Source organism: Oncorhynchus clarkii, chromosome 23 (genome assembly GCF_045791955.1).
Source record: "Oncorhynchus clarkii lewisi isolate Uvic-CL-2024 chromosome 23, UVic_Ocla_1.0, whole genome shotgun sequence".
In the NCBI taxonomy this organism is placed as follows: domain Eukaryota; kingdom Metazoa; phylum Chordata; class Actinopteri; order Salmoniformes; family Salmonidae; genus Oncorhynchus; species Oncorhynchus clarkii.
This window is the reverse complement of record NC_092169.1, coordinates 60,837,879-60,857,379: the sequence shown is the minus strand read 5'-3', so window position 1 is coordinate 60,857,379 and position 19,501 is coordinate 60,837,879. Positions and strand designations below refer to the sequence as shown.

The 19,501-nt window shown below is 46.4% G+C and overlaps 1 protein-coding gene across 1 annotated transcript in view; it reads right to left on the bottom strand.

The window, feature by feature from the left end:
* Positions 1–19,501, bottom strand: part of LOC139381183 (ryanodine receptor 2-like) — a 497,608-nt gene that overhangs the window by 132,481 nt on the left and 345,626 nt on the right. The window contains exons 56-63 of the mRNA XM_071124606.1: positions 17,712–17,849; positions 16,942–17,022; positions 15,597–15,672; positions 10,005–10,128; positions 8,553–8,668; positions 7,512–7,576; positions 3,514–3,635; positions 1,907–1,956 (exon numbers count right to left, since the gene is read on the bottom strand). Coding sequence (XP_070980707.1) covers positions 1,907–1,956; positions 3,514–3,635; positions 7,512–7,576; positions 8,553–8,668; positions 10,005–10,128; positions 15,597–15,672; positions 16,942–17,022; positions 17,712–17,849 — 772 coding nt within the window. The remainder of the gene's footprint in view (positions 1–1,906; positions 1,957–3,513; positions 3,636–7,511; positions 7,577–8,552; positions 8,669–10,004; positions 10,129–15,596; positions 15,673–16,941; positions 17,023–17,711; positions 17,850–19,501) is intronic.

Genomic DNA, 19,501 nt, shown 5'->3' with positions numbered 1-19,501 from the left:
GGGATAGGAGCTGGAACCAGGCGTAGGAGCTGGGACCAGGAGTAGGGCTGGATCCAGGGGTAGGAGCTGGGACCAGGGGTAGGGGACAGGGGTAGGAGCTGGGACCAGGGGTAGGGGACAGGAGTAGGAGCTGGGACCAGGGGTAGGGGACAGGAGTAGGAGCTGGGACCAGGGGTAGGAGCTGGTACCAGGAGTAGGAGCTGGGACCAGGGGTAGGATCTGGGACCAGGGGTAGGATCTGGGACCAGGGGTAGGAGCTGGGACCAGGGGTAGGAGCTGGGACCATGGGTAGGGGACAGGGGTAGGAGCTGGGACCAGGGGTAGGGGACAGGAGCAGGAGCTGGGACCAGGGGTAGGATCTGGGACCAGGAGTAGGAGCTGGGACCAGGGGTAGGATCTGGGACCAGGAGCAGGAGCTGGGACCAGGGGTAGGAGCTGGGACCAGGGGTAGGGGACAAGGGTAGGAGCTGGGACCAGGGGTAGGAGCTGGGACCAGGGGTAGGAGCTGGGACCAGGGTTAGGAGCTGGAACCATGGGTAGGAGCTGGAACCAGGGGTAGGAGCTGGGACCAGGGTTAGAAGCTGGGTCGAGGGTTAGAAGCTGGGGCGAGGGGTAGGAGCTGGGACCAGGGTTAGAAGCTGGGGACAGGGGTAAGAGCTGGTGCCAAGATCTGGGACAAGGGGTAGGAGCTGGGGCCAGGGGTAGGAGCTGGGGACAAGACCTGGGACTAGGGGTAGGAGCTGGAACCAGGGGTAGGAGCTGGGACCAGGGGTAGGGGCTGGAACCAGGGGTAGGAGCTGGGGGTCAGGGGTAGGAGCTGGGACCAAGAGCTGGAGCTGGGGCCATGGGTAGGAGCTGGTACCAGGGGTAAGATCTGGAACCAGGGGTAGGTGCTGGGACCATGGGTAGGTGCTGGAGCCAGGGGTAGGAGCTGGGACCAGGGTTAGGAGCTGGGGACAGGGGTAGGAGCTGGGGGTCAGGGGTAGGAGCTGGAACCAGGGGTAGGAGCTGGGGCCAAGACCTGGGACCAGGGGTAGGAGCTGGGGCCAGGGGTAGGAGCTGGGGCCAAGACCTGGGGCCAGGGATATGAGCTGGGACCAGGAGTAGGGGCTGGAACCAGGGGTAGGAGCTGGGACCAGGGGTAGGAGCTGGGGGTCAGGGGTAGGAGCTGGGACCAAGAGCTGGAGCTGGGACCAGGGGTAGGAGCTGGCACCAGGGGTAAGATCTGGAACCAGGGGTAGGAGCTGGGACCATGGGTAGGAGCTGGGGGTCAGGGGTAGGAGCTGGAACCAGGGGTAGGAACTGGAACCAGGGGTAGGAGCTGGGACCAGGGGTAGGAGCTGGGGCCAGAGGTAGGAGCTGGAACCAGGGGTAGGAGCTGGGGCCAGGGGTAGGAGCTGGGGCCAGGGGTAGGAGCTGGGACCAGGGGTAGGAGCTGGGACCAGGGGTAGGAGCTGGGACCAGGGGTAGGAGCTGGATCCAGGGGTAGGCGCTGGAACCAGGGGTAGGAGCTGGGAACAGGGGTTGGGGATGGAGACAGGGGTAGGCGCTGGAACCAGGGGTAGGAGCTGGGAACAGGGGTTGGGGATGGAGACAGGGGTATTAGACCCAGCATTAAACTATTAAATGTGTCCCAAATGGCACCCTTCATAGTGCATAGGGATCTGGTCAAAAGTAGTGCACTACAAAGGGAATAGGGATTTGGTCAAAAGTAGTGCACTACATAGGGAATATGGGTCTGGTCAAAAGTAGTGCACTACATAGGGAATAGGGATTTGGTCAAAAGTAGTGCACTACATAGGGAATATAGGTCTGGTCAAAAGTAGTGCACTACATAGGGAATCATTTGGGATACAGACAAATGTCCACACTATCCTTAGAAGCACACTCTTCACAGCCTTCTTACCAAACAATGATATCCTATGTCTGACAAGAAGTCCCAGTTTGCAGAACAGACTGAAGAGAAGATGAAGAAAACGTAAGAGGAAAGAGGGGAAACAAAGACAGAGATAATCAAGTGACGCAACTTGAAGATGAAGAAGAATAGTCTGCTTTATAAGAGCGAGTGATGTCTGAATCACTCAGATTTACACATCTACAGAGCTACAGTCCAGGGTTTCAAAGCAACACTGTGTCAGGACTAGAGCTACAGTCCAGGGTTTCAAAACAACACTGTGTCAGGACTAGAGCTACAGTCCAGGGTATCAAAACAACACTGCGTCAGGACTAGAGCTACAGTCCAGGGTTCCAAAACAACACTGTGTCAGGACTAGAGCTACAGTCCAGGGTTTCAAAACAACACTGCGTCAGGACTAGAGCTACAGTCCAGGGTATCAAAACAACACTGCGTCAGGACTAGAGCTACAGTCTAGGGTATCAAAACAACACTGTGTCAGGACTAGAGCTACAGTCTAGGGTATCAAAACAACACTGTGTCAGGACTAGAGCTACAGTCCAGGGTTTCAAAACAACACTGTGTCAGGACTAGAGCTACAGTCTAGGGTTTCAAAACAACACTGTGTCAGGACTAGAGCTACAGTCCTGGGTTTCAAATCAACACTGTGTCAGGACTAGAGCTACAGTCCAGGGTTTCAAATCAACACTGTGTCAGGACTAGAGCTACAGTCCAGGGTTTCAAGGCAACACTGTGTCAGGACTAGAGCTACAGTCTAGGGTTTCAAAACAACACTGTGTCAAGACTAGAGCTACAGTCCAGGGTTTCAAAACAACACTGTGTCAAGACTAGAGCTACAGTCTAGGGTTTTAAAACAACACTGTGTCAGAACTAGAGCTACAGTCCAGGGTTTCAAAGCAACACTGTGTCAGGACTAGAACTACAGTCTAGGGTATCAAAACAACACTGTGTCAGGACTAGAGCTACAGTCTAGGGTTTTAAAACAACACTGTGTCAGGACTAGAGCTACAGTCTAGGGTTTCAAAACAACACTGTGTCAGGACTAGAGCTACAGTCCAGGGTTTCAAAACGACAGTGTCAGGACTAGAGCTACAGTCCAGGGTTTCAAAACAACACTGCGTCAGGACTAGAGCTACAGTCCAGGGTATCAAAACAACACTGCGTCAGGACTAGAGCTACAGTCCAGGGTTTCAAAACAACACTGTGTCAGGACTAGAGCTACAGTCTAGGGTTTCAAAACAACACTGTGTCAGGACTAGAGCTACAGTCCAGGGTTTCAAGACAACACTGTGTCAGGACTAGAGCTACAGTCTAGGGTTTTAAAACAACACTGCGTCAGGACTAGAGCTACAGTCCTGGGTTTCAAATCAACACTGTGTCAGGACTAGAGCTACAGTCCAGGGTTTTAAAACAACAGCTTCCCCCTGAAACTAAGACAACAGAGTCCCCTGCCCATCTTCTGAAAACATCTGAAACCCGACCTCTTCAAAGAGTACGTTAAACAAACCCAAAGCACCAATCCCATTCCATGTATTAATATTGTACTACAGAGACCGAAGCAATGTATTGGACATGCGAATCTATGTATAATCTCTCACCTTGTCACCATCTCCTTCTCCTTATTGGAGGCGTGGCCCCCGCTGCTGATTGGTCGGATGGCCGTGGACAGGAAGTAGAGGCGGTGATTCTTGAAGTACTGGTCGACCAATGGCAGGACCACCTAAGGGAGCCCAGGGTTCCATTAGTCTCACGGGTTCAGAAATAGTTCATCAGGTGAACGTGAAAGACTCTAGCTTCTCAGAGAGACGAAGGTCATCTCCTGTCCGGTAACCAGTCTGTGTTGCTCGCTAGCTCATCTCATGATTGGACCTTGTTGTTGCCCGGGTGTTGTCCTGGCCTGGGTGTTATTGTACAAGGCCCTGTTGCTTGTCACTATTGTTGGCTGTATTGGCTGTTTGTTTTGGTTGTGTTTCAGATTATTTGGTTGCCCAATAGAAATTAATAGTAAATCATGTATTTAAAAAATAAATAATGAATTGTAAAGAAGAATAGAATATGTTTCTAAACACTTCATTAATCTGAATGTTACCATGATTACATATAATCCTGAATGAATCGTGAATAATAATCAGTGAGAAAGTTACAGACGCACAAATATCATACCTCCAAGACATGCTAACCTCTCATCATTACAATAACAAGGGAGATTAGCATACCTCCAAGACATGCTAACCTCTCATCATTACAATAACAGGGGAGGTTAGCATACCTCCAAGACATGCTAACCTCTCACCATTACAATGACAGGGGAGGTTAGCATGCTAACCCCTCACCATTACAATAACAGGGGAGGTTAGCATGCTAACCTCTCACCATTACAATGACAGGGGAGGTTAGCATGCTAACCCCTCACCATTACAATAACAGGGGAGGTTAGCATACCGACAAGACATGCTAACCTCTCATCATTACAATAACAGGGGAGGTTAGCATACCGACAAGACATGCTAAACTCTCATCATTACAATAACAGGGGAGGTTAGCATACCCCCAAGACATGCTAACCTTTCGTCATTACAATAACAAGGGGGGTTAGCATACCGACAAGACATGCTAACCTCTCATCATTACAATAACAGGGGAGGTTAGCATACCTCCAAGACATGCTAACATCTGACCATTACAATAACAAGGGAGGTTAGCATACCTCCAAGACATGCTAACCTCTCATCATTACAATAACAGAGGATATGGCATTTTGGGGAGGTATGATATTTAAGCCTCTGTCACTTTCTCACCTGATATGGACATTAAAGCTGACAGGCTGCACTTTAACCTCATAGTAAGTGTATAATTTCAAGTCCAAAGTGCTGGAGTACGGAGCCCAAACAACCCAACATGTGTCCCTTACGCTACTGCTAATCTCTGTTCATCATATATGCATAGTCACTTTAACCATATCTACATGTACATACTACCTCAATCAGCCTGACTAACCGGTGTCTGTTTATAGCCTCTCTACTGTATATAGCCTCTCTACTGTATGTAGCCTCTCTACTGTATATAGTCTCTCTACTGTATATAGCCTCCCTACTGTATATAGCCTCTCTACTGTATATAGCCTCTCTACTGTATATAGCCTCTACTGTTTATAGCCTCTCTACTGTATATAGCCTCTCTACTGTATATAGCCTCTCTACTGTATATAACCTCTACTGTATATAGCCTCTCTACTGAATATAACCTCTACTGTATATAGCCCCTCTACTGTTTATAGCCTCTCTACTGTATATAGCCTCTCTACTGTATATAGCCTCTCTACTGTATATAGCCTCTCTACTGTATATAGCCTCTCTACTGTATATAGCCCCTCTACTGTTTATAGCCTCTCTACTGTATATAGCCTCTCTACTGTATATAGCCTCTACTGTATGTAGCCTCACTACTGTATATAGCCTCTCTACTGTATATAACCTCTACTGTATATAGCCTCTCTACTGTATATAACCTCTACTGTATATAGCCTCTCTACTGTATATAACCTCTATACTGTATATAGTCTCTCTACTGTATATAGTATCTCTACTGTATATAGCCTCTACTGTATATAGCCCCTCTACTGTATATAGCCTCTCTACTGTATATAACCTCTACTGTATATAGCCTCTCTACTGTATATAACCTCTATACTGTATATAGTCTCTCTACTGTATATAGCCTCTCTACTGTATATAGCCTCTCTACTGTATATAGCCTCTCTACTGTATATAACCTCTACTGTATATAGCCTCTCTACTGTTTATAGCCTCTCTACTGTATATAGCCTCTCTACTGTATATAACCTCTACTGTATATAGCCTCTCTACTATATATAGCCTCCCTACTGTATATAACCTCTACTGTATATAGCCTCTCTACTGTTTATAGCCTCTCTACTGTATATAGCCTCTCTACTGTATATAGCCTCTCTACTGTATATAGCCTCTCTACTGTATATAGCCTCTCTACTGTATATAGCCCCTCTACTGTATATAGCCTCTCTACTGTATATAGCCTCTCTACTGTATATAGCCTCTCTACTGTATATAGCCTCTCTACTGTATATAGCCCCTCTACTGTATATAGCCTCTCTACTGTATATAGCCTCTCTACTGTATATAGCCTCTCTACTGTATATAGCCCCTCTACTGTATATAGCCTCTCTACTGTATATAGCCTCTCTACTGTATATAGCCTCTCTACTGTATATAGCCTCTCTACTGTATATAGCCTCTCTACTGTATATAGCCCCTCTACTGTATATAGCCTCTCTACTGTATATAGCCTCTACTGTATGTAGCCTCACTACTGTATATAGCCTCTCTACTGTATATAACCTCTACTGTATATAGCCTCTCTACTGTATATAACCTCTACTGTATATAGCCTCTCTACTGTATATAACTTCTATACTGTATATAGTCTCTCTACTGTATATAGTATCTCTACTGTATATAGCCTCTCTACTGTATATAGTATCTCTACTGTATATAGCCTCTCTACTGTATATAGCCCCTCTACTGTATATAGCCTCTCTACTGTATATAGCCTCTCTACTGTATATAGCCTCTCTACTGTATATAGCCTCTCTACTGTATATAACCTCTACTGTATATAGCCTCTCTACTGTATATAACCTCTACTGTATATAGCCTCTACTGTATATAACCTCTACTGTATATAGCCTCTCTACTGTATATAACCTCTACTGTATATAGCCTCTCTACTGTATATAGCCTCTCTACTGTATATAGCCTCTCTACTGTATATAGCCTCTCTACTGTATATAGCCTCTCTACTGTATATAACCTCTACTGTATATAGCCTCTCTACTGTTTATAGCCCCTCTACTGTTTATAGCCTCTCTACTGTATATAGCCTCTCTACTGTTTATAGCCTCTCTACTGTGTATAGCCTCTCTACTGTATATAGCCTCTCTACTGTTTATAGCCTCTCTACTGTATATAGCCTCTCTACTGTATATAACCTCTACTGTATATAGCCTCTCTACTGTTTATAGCCTCTCTACTGTGTATAGCCTCTCTACTGTATATAGCCTCTCTACTGTATATAGCCTCTCTACTGTATATAGCCTCTCTACTGTATATAACCTCTACTGTTTATAGCCCCTCTACTGTATATAGCCTCTCTACTGTATATAGCCTCTCTACTGTTTATAGCCTCTCTACTGTGTATAGCCTCTCTACTGTATATAGCCTCTCTACTGTATATAGCCTCTCTACTGTATATAGCCTCTCTACTGTGTATAACCTCTCTACTGTATATAGCCTCTCTACTGTATATAGCCTGTCTTTTTACTGTTGTTTTATTTCTTTACCTACCTATTGTTCACCTAATACTTTTTTTGCACTGTTGGCTAGAGCCTGTAAGCCTGTAAGTCACGTGACTAATAAACTAATAAACTGATTTGAATTGTCCCACTACGGTTGGAGCTCAGCATATTACGTAAATGCTATTTGGTCTTCTGAGGTTGATGTTTGTGTGTTGTTGAGGTGGTGGGACATGGTGGAGAGAAGCAGGCAGGAGTCAGTCTCACCTTTCCAAAAAACTTCATCTGATGTTCGTGAGGAACGCTCTCTCCTTTCGGTGGTGTCCCGACGTCTTATAGAGGGGAGGAGGACATCAGAACAGGGACATCAGAACAGGGACATCAGAACAGGGACATCAGAACAGGGACATCAGAACAGAGACAACAGGATTTAGTGGAATATTAGACATTAGGTGGTGTCCCGACGTCTTATAGAGGGGAGGGGGACATCAGAACAGGGACATCAGAACAGGGACATCAGAACAGGGGCATCAGAACAGGGACATCAGAACAGGGACATCAGAACAGGGACATCAGAACAGGGACATCAGAACAGGGACATCAGAACAGGGACAACAGAACAGGGACAACAGAACAGGGACATCAGAACAGGGACATCAGAACAGGGACATCAGAACAGGGACAGCAGAACAGGGACAGCAGAACAGGGACATCAGAACAGAGACAACAGAACAGGGACATCAGAACAGGGACATCAGAACAGGGACATCAGAACAGGGACATCAGAACAGAGACAACAGAACAGGGACATCAGAACAGGGACATCAGAACAGGGACATCAGAACAGGGACATCAGAACAGGGACATCAGAACAGAGACAACAGAACAGGGACATCAGAACAGGGACAACAGGATTTAGTGGAATAATAGACATTAGTATTGTTCATGTTTAAATTGAAGTAATATTAATTTAAGTAGCAGACAATGTGTTAATCCCCAATGGCACCCTACTCCCTATGTAGTGCACTACTTTATACTACAGTCCTATTCCCTATATAGTACACTACTTTATACTACATCCCTATTCCCTATATAGTGCACTACTTTATACTACAGCCCTATTCCCTATGTAGTGCACTACTTTATACTACAGCCCTATATAGTGAACTACTTTATACTACACACCGATTCCCTATGTAGTGCACGACTTTATACTACAGCCCTATTCCCTATGTAGTGCACTACTGTTGACCAGAGCTCTATGGCAGCAGGGTGCCGTTGGGGACGTAACCAACGTTCATTCCTCACCAGACTCCAGCATGTGTTCGTGGGCCTCGTCTACGTAAGTGATGAGCTGCTGCAGGAAGGTGTAGGCAAAACGCTTCTCCATGGAGGGAGTATCCAACTCCTGCTCTTTCATGGCCCTGTAGAGATAAACCAGTCAGTCAGCCAGTCAGTCAGCCAGCTGACTAAAAACAAAACGCTTCTCCATGGAGGGAGTATCCAACTCCTGCTCTTTCATGGCCCTGTAGAGATAAACCAGTCAGTCAGCCAGTCAGTCAGCCAGCTGACTAAAAACAAAACGCTTCTCCATGGAGGGAGTATCCAACTCCTGCTCTTTCATGGCCCTGTAGAGATAAACCAGTCAGCCAGCCAGCCCACCAGTCAGACAATCAGTCAGCCAGTCAGTCAGTCAGTCAACCAGTCAGCTTACATACTGATAGACAGACAGACAGTTGGTCAGTCAGTTAGATAATCAGTTAACAACCAGTCAGTCAATCAACCAGTCAGACAGTATAGCCATCCTCACCTGGACACAGTATAACCATCCTCACCTGGACACAGTATAACCATCCTCACCTGGACACAGTATAACCATCCTCACCTGGACACAGTGTAACCATCCTCACCTGGACACAGTCTAACCATCCTCGCCTGGACACAGTATAACCATCCTCACCTGGACACAGAGTGGCCTTCCTCGCCTGGACACAGTATAACCATCCTCACCTGGACACAGTGTAACCATCCTCACCTGGACACAGTGTAACCATCCTCACCTGGACACAGTCTAACCATCCTCGCCTGGACACAGTATAACCATCCTCACCTGGACACAGAGTGGCCTTCCTCGCCTGGACACAGTATAACCATCCTCACCTGGACACAGTATAACCATCCTCACCTGGACACAGTATAACCATCCTCACCTGGACACAGTGTAACCATCCTCACCTGGACACAGTATAACCATCCTCACCTGGACACAGTATAACCATCCTCACCTGGACACAGTATAACCATCCTCACCTGGACACAGTATAACCATCCTCACCTGGACACAGTATAACCATCCTCACCTGGACACAGTATAACCATCCTCACCTGGACACAGTATAACCATCCTCACCTGGACACAGTATAACCATCCCCACCTGGACACAGTGTAGCCATCCTCACCTGGACACAGTATAACCATCCTCACCTGGACACAGTATAACCATCCTCACCTGGACACAGTATAACCATCCTCACCTGGACACAGTATAACCATCCTCACCTGGACACAGTATAACCATCCTCACCTGGACACAGTATAACCATCCTCACCTGGACACAGTGTAGCCATCCTCACCTGGACACAGTGTAGCCATCCTCACCTGGACACAGTGTAGCCATCCTCACCTGGACACAGTGTAGCCATCCTCACCTGGACACAGTGTAGCCATCCTCACCTGGACACAGTGTAGCCATCCTCACCTGGACACAGTGTAGCCATTTATCTGAAAGAACTTGAGAATGTCTTGGGCTTTTCCTCTGTCTTTGTATTTCTCTCTGGCGGTGAGCGTGTCATAGGGCACCAGTAAGGGATGGTTCCCTCCTCCTGGAACAAGATCAGAGGAAACACTGAGACAGAGAAAGACATTTTGGATGTTTGAAAATAGTGGGGACATTGACCGTTGCGGCGTCTGTGAATGAGAGGACTTCACACAGTGTCACAGTGACACCTGCTGGTTGTTACCTGAACTGCAATCGAACCAGCAGTTAGGAAATCAGGTGCAAAGCAACACTACAAGTGTACTACTATAGCACGTCCTAGAACACAGTATAGCTGTGGGCCCAGCCAACACAGTATGGCTGTGGGCCCAGCCAACACAATATAGCTGTGGGCCCAGCCAACACAGTATAGCTGTGGGCCCAGCCAACACAGTATAGCTGTGGGCCCAGCCAACACAGTATAGCTGTGGGCCCAGCCAACACAGTATAGCTGTGGGCCCAGCCAACACAGTATAGCTGTGGGCTCAGCCAACACAGTATAGCTGTGGGCCCAGCCAACACAGTATAGCTGTGGGCCCAGCCAACACAGTATAGCTGTGGGCCCAGCCAACACAGTATAGCTGTGGGCCCAGCCAACACAGTATAGCTGTGGGCCCAGCCAACACAGTATAGCTGTGGGCCCAGCCAACACAGTATAGCTGTGGGCTCAGCCAACACAGTATAGCTGTGGGCTCAGCCAACACAGTATAGCTGTGGGCCCAGCCAACACAGTATAGCTGTGGGCCCAGCCAACACAGTGTAGCTGTGGGCCCAGCCAACACAGTATAGCTGTGGGCCCAGCCAACACAGTATAGCTGTGGGCCCAGCCAACACAGTATAGCTGTGGGCCCAGCCAACAGTATAGCTGTGGGCCAGCCAACACAGTATAGCTGTGGGCCCAGCCAACACAGTATAGCTGTGGGCCCAGCCAACACAGTGGGCCCAGCCAACACAGTATAGCTGTGAGCCCAGCCAACACAGTATAGCTGTGGGCCCAGCCAACACAGTGGGCCCAGCCAACACAGTATAGCTGTGGGCCCAGCCAACACAGTATAGCTGTGGGCCCAGCCAACACAGCATAGCTGTGGGCCAAGCCAACACAGCATAGCTGTGGGCCCAGCCAACACAGTATAGCTGTGGGCCCAGCCAACACAGTATAGCTGTGAGCCCAGCCAACACAGTATAGCTGTGGGCCCAGCCAACACAGTGGGCCCAGCCAACACAGTATAGCTGTGAGCCCAGCCAACACAGTATAGCTGTGGGCCCAGCCAACACAGTGGGCCCAGCCAACACAGTATAGCTGTGGGCCCAGCCAACACGGTATAGCTGTGGGCCCAGCCAACACAGTATAGCTGTGGGGCCAGCCAACACAGTATAGCTGTGGGCCCAGCCAACACAGTATAGCTGTGTGCCCAGCCAACACAGTATAGCTGTGGGCCCAGCCAACACAGTATAGCTGTGAGCCCAGCCAACACAGTATAGCTGTGGGCCCAGCCAACACAGTATAGCTGTGGGCCCAGCCAACACAGTATAGCTGTGGGCCCAGCCAACACAGTATAGCTGTGGGCCCAGCCAACACAGTATAGCTGTGAGCCCAGCCAACACAGTATAGCGTGAGCCCAGCCAACACAGTAGAGCTGTGGGCCCAGCCAACACAGTGGGACCAGCCAACACAGTATAGCTGTGGGCCCTGTGGGCCCAGCCAACACAGTGTGCCCAGCCAGCACAGTATAGCTGTGGGCCCAGCCAACACAGTATAGCTGTGGGCCCAGCCAACACAGTATGGCTGTGGGCCCAGCCAACACAGTATAGCTGTGGGCCCAGCCAACACAGTATAGCTGTGGGCCCAGCCAACACAGTCATTAACCCAACAGATATCTAAGGTCTCTAGTTCTGTCTCTAACAGCTATCTAATGTCTCTAGTTCTGTCTCTAACAGCTACCTAATGTCCTCTAGTTCTGTCTCTAACAGATATCTAAGATCTCTAGTTCTGTCTCTAACAGCTATCTAAGGTCTCTGGTTGAATGTCTAGAAGATATCTAAGGTCTCTAGTTCTGTCTCTAACAGCTATCTAAGATCTCTAGTTCTGTCTCTAACAGATATCTAAGATCTCTAGTTCTGTCTCTAACAGATATCTAAGGTCTCTAGTTCTGTCTCTAACAGATATCTAAGGTCTCTAGTTCTGTCTCTAACAGATATCTAAGATCTCTAGTTCTGTCTCTAACAGATATCTAAGGTCTCTAGTTCTGTCTCTAACAGCTATCTAATGTCTCTAGTTCTGTCTCTAATAGCTATCTAATGTCCTCTAGTTCTGTCTCTAATAGCTATCTAATGTCCTCTAGTTCTGTCTCTAATAGCTATCTAATGTCCTCTAGTTCTGTCTCTAATAGCTACCTAATGTCCTCTAGTTCTGTCTCTAACAGCTATCTAAGGTCTCTAGTTCTGTCTCTAACAGATATCTAAGGTCTCTAGTTCTGTCTCTAACAGATATCTAAGGTCTCTAGTTCTGTCTCTAACAGATATCTAAGGTCTCTAGTTCTGTCTCTAACAGATATCTAAGGTCTCTAGTTCTGTCTCTAACAGATATCTAAGGTCTCTAGTTCTGTCTCTAACAGATATCTAAGATCTCTAGTTCTGTCTCTAACAGATATCTAAGGTCTCTAGTTGAATGTCTAGAAGATATCTAAGGTCTCTAGTTCTGTCTCTAACAGCTATCTAAGATCTCTAGTTCTGTTTCTAACAGCTATCTAATGTCCTCTAGTTCTGTCTCTAACAGATATCTAAGGTCTCTAGTTCTGTCTCTAACAGATATCTAATGTCCTCTAGTTCTGTCTCAAACAGATATCTAATGTCCTCTAGTTCTGTCTCTAACAGATATCTAAGATCTCTAGTTCTGTTTCTAACAGCTATCTAATGTCCTCTAGTTCTGTCTCTAACAGATATCTAAGGTCTCTAGTTCTGTCTCTAACAGATATCTAATGTCCTCTAGTTCTGTCTCTAACAGATATCTAAGGTCTCTAGTTCTGTTTCTAACAGCTACCTAATGTCCTCTAGTTCTGTCTCTAACAGCTACATAATGTCCTCTAGTTCTGTCTCTAACAGATATCTAAGGTCTCTAGTTCTGTTTCTAACAGCTACCTAATGTCCTCTAGTTCTGTCTCTAACAGCTACCTAATGTCCTCTAGTTCTGTCTCTAACAGCTACATAATGTCCTCTAGTTCTGTCTCTAACAGATATCTAATGTCTCTAGTTCTGTTTCTAACAGCTATTTAATGTCTCTAGTTATGTCTCTAACAGCTATCTAAGATCTCTAGTTCTGTCTCTAACAGATATCTAAGGTCTCTAGTTCTGTCTCTAACAGATATCTAAGGTCTCTAGTTCTGTCTCTAACAGATATCTAAGGTCTCTAGTTCTGTCTCTAACAGATATCTAAGGTCTCTAGTTCTGTATCTAACAGCTACCTAATGTCCTCTAGTTCTGTCTCTAACAGCTATCTAAGATCTCTAGTTCTGTCTCTAACAGATATCTAAGGTCTCTAGTTCTGTCTCTAACAGATATCTAAGGTCTCTAGTTCTGTCTCTAACAGATATCTAAGATCTCTAGTTCTGTCTCTAACAGTTATCTAAGGTCTCTAGTTGAATGTCTAGAAGATATCTAAGGTCTCTAGTTCTGTCTCTAACAGATATCTAAGGTCTCTAGTTCTGTCTCTTACAGATATCTAAGGTCTCTAGTTCTGTCTCTAGTTGAATGTCTAGCAGATATCTAAGGTCTCTAGTTGAATGTCTAGCAGATATCTAAGGTCTCTAGTTCTGTCTCTAGTTGGATGATTAGCAGCTATCTAAGGTCTCTAGTTGGATGTCTAGCAGATATCTAAGGTCTCTAGTTCTGTCTCTAGTTGGATGTCTAGCAGATATCTAAGGTCTCTAGTTCTGTCTCTAGTTGGATGATTAGCAGCTATCTAAGGTCTCTAGTTGAATGTCTAGAAGATATCTAAGGTCTCTAGTTCTGTCTCTAGTTGGATGTTTAGCAGATATCTAAGGTCTCTAGTTGGATGTCTAGCAGATATCTAAGGTCTCTAGTTCTGTCTCTAGTTGGATGATTAGCAGCTATCTAAGGTCTCTAGTTGGATGTCTAGCAGATATCTAAGGTCTCTAGTTGGATGTCTAGCAGATATCTAAGGTCTCTAATTGGATGTCTAGCAGATATCTAAGGTCTCTAGTTCTGTCTCTAGTTGGATGATTAGCAGATATCTAAGGTCTCTAGTTCTGTCTCTAGTTGGATGATTAGCAGATATCTAAGGTCTCTAGTTCTGTCTCTAGTTGGATGTCTAGCAGATATCTAAGGTCTCTAGTTCTGTCTCTAGTTGGATGTCTAGCAGATATCTAAGGTCTCTAGTTCTGTCTCTAGTTGGATGTCTAGGAGATATCTAAGGTCTCTAGTTCTGTCTCTAGTTGGATGATTAGCAGCTATCTAAGGTCTCTAGTTGGATGTCTAGCAGCAGAGTGAGCTACAGTTGGATGTCTAGCAGATATCTAAGGTCTCTAGTTCTGTCTCTAGTTGGATGATTAGCAGATATCTAAGGTCTCTAGTTCTGTCTCTAGTTGGATGTCTAGCAGATATCTAAGGTCTCTAGTTCTGTCTCTAGTTGGATGTCTAGCAGATATCTAAGGTCTCTAGTTCTGTCTCTAGTTGGATGTCTAGGAGATATCTAAGGTCTCTAGTTCTGTCTCTAGTTGGATGATTAGCAGCTATCTAAGGTCTCTAGTTGGATGTCTAGCAGCAGAGTGAGCTACAGTTGGATGTCTAGCAGATATCTAAGGTCTCTAGTTCTGTCTCTAGTTGGATGATTAGCAGATATCTAAGGTCTCTAGTTCTGTCTCTAGTTGGATGTCTAGGAGATATCTAAGGTCTCTAGTTCTGTCTCTAGTTGGATGATTAGCAGCTATCTAAGGTCTCTAGTTGGATGTCTAGCAGCAGAGTGAGCTACAGTTGGATGTCTAGCAGATATCTAAGGTCTCTAGTTGGATGTCTAGCAGCAGAGTGAGCTACAGTTGGATGTCTAGCAGATATCTAAGGTCTCTAGTTGGATGTCTAGCAGCAGCGTGAGCTACAGTTGGACGTCTAGCAGCAGGGTGAGCTACAGTTGGATGTCTAGCAGCAGGGTGAGCTACAGTTGGACGTCTAGCAGCAGAGTGAGCTACAGATGTCTAGCAGCAGAGTGAGCTACAGTTGGACGTCTAGCAGCAGGGTGAGCTACAGTTGGGCGTCTAGCAGCAGGGTGAGCTACAGTTGGATGTCTAGCAGCAGAGTGAGCTACAGTTGGATGTCATGTTACCTTCATCAGTAAAGAGTACTGTTCTACCTATTAAACACAGGAGACAGAGAGAGAGAGAGGTACAGAGGGGCACAGCTACAGATCGAGAACAGGAAACCAGTTACCAAATCAAGACCAGGAACAGCTGGTTACTTGGTGTTGGAAGCTAACAGACCAGATGTAAGTATGTCCTAAAGGACCATCTGTCCGACTGTACACACCTTTGGCTTCTAGTTCAAGTTTCTTCTTCTTCGCCCAAATATTATGATAGTTCTCTGCAAGCAGTTCTGCCATAGACTGAAAAGAATGGACATAAGAAACACTCAAGTTAATAACTAGACTGGGGCTTACTTTGTCATAACCATTATACACACATCTTGTGTTGCAAGTAACACAAAACTTGTAGCATGTCACTCAGAGCACATGTAGCATGTCACTCAGAGCACGTGTAGCATGTCACTCAGAGTATGTGTAGCGTGTCACTCAGAGCACGTGTAGTGTGTCACTCAGAGCACGTGTAGTGTGTCACTCAGAGCACGTATAGTGTGTCACTCAGAGCACGTGTAATGTGTCACTCAGAGCACGTGTAGCATGTGACTCAGACTGTGTTTATCATGTCAGTCAGATTATGTTTAGCATGTCACTCAGAGTACGTGTAGCGTGTCACTCAGAGTATGTGTAGCGTGTCACATGTCACTCAGAGTACGTGTGGCGTGTCACTCAGAGTATGTGTAGCGTGTCACTCAGAGTATGTGTAGCGTGTCACTCAGAGTATGTGTAGCGTGTCACTCAGAGTATGTGTAGCGTGTCACTCAGAGTATGTGTAGCGTGTCACTCAGAGAATGTGTAGCGTGTCACTCAGAGAATGTGTAGCGTGTCACTCAGAGAATGTGTAGTGTGTCACTCAGAGTATGTGTAGCGTATCACTCAGAGTATGTGTAGCGTGTCACTCAGAGTATGTGTAGCGTGTCACTCAGAGTATGTGTATCGTGTCACTCAGAATATGTGTAGCGTGGCACTCAGAGTATGTGCAGCGTGTCACTCAGACTGTGTTTAGCATGTCACATGTCAGTCAGCGTACGTGTAGCGTATCACTCAGAGTATGTGTAGCGTGTCACTCAGAGTATGTGTAGCGTGTCACTCAGAGTATGTGTATCGTGTCACTCAGAATATGTGTAGCGTGGCACTCAGAGTATGTGCAGCGTGTCACTCAGACTGTGTTTAGCATGTCACATGTCAGTCAGCGTACGTGTAGCGTGTCACTCAGAGTATGTGTAGCGTGTCTCTCAGAGTACGTGTAGCGTGTCACTCAGAGTACGTGTAGCGTGTCACTCAGAGTACGCGTAGCGTGTCACTCAGAGTACGTGTAGCGTGTCACTCAGAGTACGTGTAGCGTGTCACTCAGAGTATGTGTAGCGTGTCACTCAGAGTATGTGTAGCGTGTCACTCAGAGTATGTGTAGCGTGTCACTCAGAGTATGTGTAGCATGTCACTCAGAGTATGTGTAGCGTGTCACTCAGAGTATGTGTAGCGTGTCACTCAGAGTATGTGTAGCATGTCACTCACGTGCAGGTCCCGGGACAGTGTCACATTGCTCATGTCGATGGGTCTGGGGCTGAAACCTGGAGCTCCTTCGACAGAGTGTTGCTGGGAAGAACACAGAGGGAGAGACAGGACTGTTAGCTACTTGACATGTCCTGTAGTATCAGGACTCTTCTAAGGACTGTTATCTACTTGACATGTCCTGTAGTCTCAGGACTCTTCTAAGGACTGTTAGATACTTGACATGTCCTGTAGTCTCAGATCCTGTTAGATACTTGACATGTCCTGTGTCTCAGGACTCTTCTCAGGACTGTTATCTACTTGACATGTCCTGTAGTCTCAGATCCTGTTAGATACTTGACATGTCCTGTGTCTCAGGACTCTTCTCAGGACTGTTATCTACTTGACATGTCCTGTAGTCTCAGATCCTGTTAGATACTTGACATGTCCTGTAGTCTCAGGACTCTTCTCAGGACTGTTAGCTACTTGACATGTCCTGTAGTCTCAGGACTCTTCTCAGGACTGTTAGCTACTTGACATGTCCTGTACTTTGCTCTGACAGGTGAAGGACATACTGTATATTCCGCTATGCTGAAACAGTCAGTATCTACTATTGGGAATGTCCCTATTGAGCTGTGGAGTGTATGAATCAGAGAGGAGATTGGACGACCACGTAAAGGTAATTACTAGGAGCAGTATAACACAGTGCATTAGAATGGATGGAGCAGCTGGAAGTGTGTCACATCACAGTCAGTACTGTACGTTGTTACTGTAAGGCTGTGACCGCCTCCTACCTGGCTGATCTGAGAGATCCTACGTGCTCTGTTGTGTAGGCTGGCTGGGTCTCCCTCCCTGGTCCTCTCTATGCTCCAGCACCACATCACCATCGTCTTCAGAGACTCCTTGATAGGCCAGCGGTACAACTCTTTATCCTAGAGGGACACAGAGAAAAGACTGGACGGTAGACAGATATATCTCACAGGGAAGAGACTCAGAGAGAGACTGGACGGTAGACAGATATATCTCACAGGGAAGAGACTCAGAGAGAGACTGGACGGTAGACAGATATATCTCACAGAGAAGAGACTCAGAGAGAGACTGGACGGTAGACAGATATATCTCACAGAGAAGAGACGCAGAGAGAGACTGGAGGTTTGAAACAAAAACCGTCAGACTCAGTTCACATAGAGAAACTGTGTCTGACCTGGTTGTTGATAAACTGTGTCTGATCTGGTTGTTGATAAACTGTGTCTGACCTGGTTGTTGATGAACTGTGTCTGACCTGGTTGTTGATGAACTGAGTCTGACCTGGTTGTTGATGAACTGTGTTTGACCTGGTTGTTGATGAACTGTAAATGACCTGGTTGTTGATGAACTGAGTCTGACCTGGTTGTTGATGTACTGAGTCTGACCTGGTTGTTGATGAACTGTGTCTGACCTGGTTGTTAATGAACTGAGTCTGACCTGGTTGTTGATGAACTGAGTCTGACCTGGTTGTTGATGAACTGTGTCTGACCTGGTTGTTGATGAACTGAGTCTGACCTGGTTGTTGATGAACTGTGTCTGACCTGGTTGTTGATGAACTGTGTCTGACCTGGTTGTTGATGAACTGTGTCAGACCTGGTTGTTGATGAACTGAGTCTGACCTGGTTGTTGATGAACTGAGTCTGACCTGGTAGTTGATGAACTGAGTCTGACCTGGTTGTTGTTGAACTGAGTCTGACCTGACCTGGTTGTTGTTGAACTGAGTCTGAACTGGTTGTTGATAAACTGTGTCAAACCTGGTTGTTGATGAACTGTGTCTGACCTGTTTGTTGATGAACTGAGTCTGACCTGGTTGTTAATGAACTGAGTCTGACCTGGTTGTTGATTAACTGAGTCTGAACTGGTTGTTGATAAACTGTGTCTGAACTGTTTGTTGATGAACTGAGTCTGACCTGGTTGTTAATGAACTGAGTCTGACCTGGTTGTTGATTAACTGAAACTGACCTGGTTGTTGATGAACTGAGTCTGACCTGGTTGTTGATGAACTGAGTCTGACCTGGTTGTTGATGAACTGAGTCTGACCTGGTTGTTGATAAACTGAGTCTGACCTGATTGTTGATGAACTGAGTCTGACCTGGTTGTTGATTAACTGTGTCTGACCTGGTTTTGATGAACTGAGTCTGACCTGGTAGTTGATGAACTGAGTCTGACCTGACCTGGTTGTTGATGAACTGAGTCTGACCTGACCTGGTTGTTGATGAACTGAGTCTGACCTGACATGGTTGTTGATGAACTGAGTCTGACCTGACCTGGTTGTTGATGAACTGAGTCTGACCTGACCTGGTTGTTGATGAACGGAGTCTGACCTGACCTGGTTGTTGATGAACTGAGTCTGACCTGACCTGGTTGTTGATGAACTGAGTCTGACCTGACCTGGTTGTTGATGAACTGAGTCTGACCTGACCTGGTTGTTGATGAACTGAGTCTGACCTGGTTGTTGATGAACTGAGTCTGACCTGGTAGTTGATGAACTGAGTCTGACCTGACCTGGTTGTTGATGAACTGAGTCTGACCTGACCTGGTTGTTGATGAACTGAGT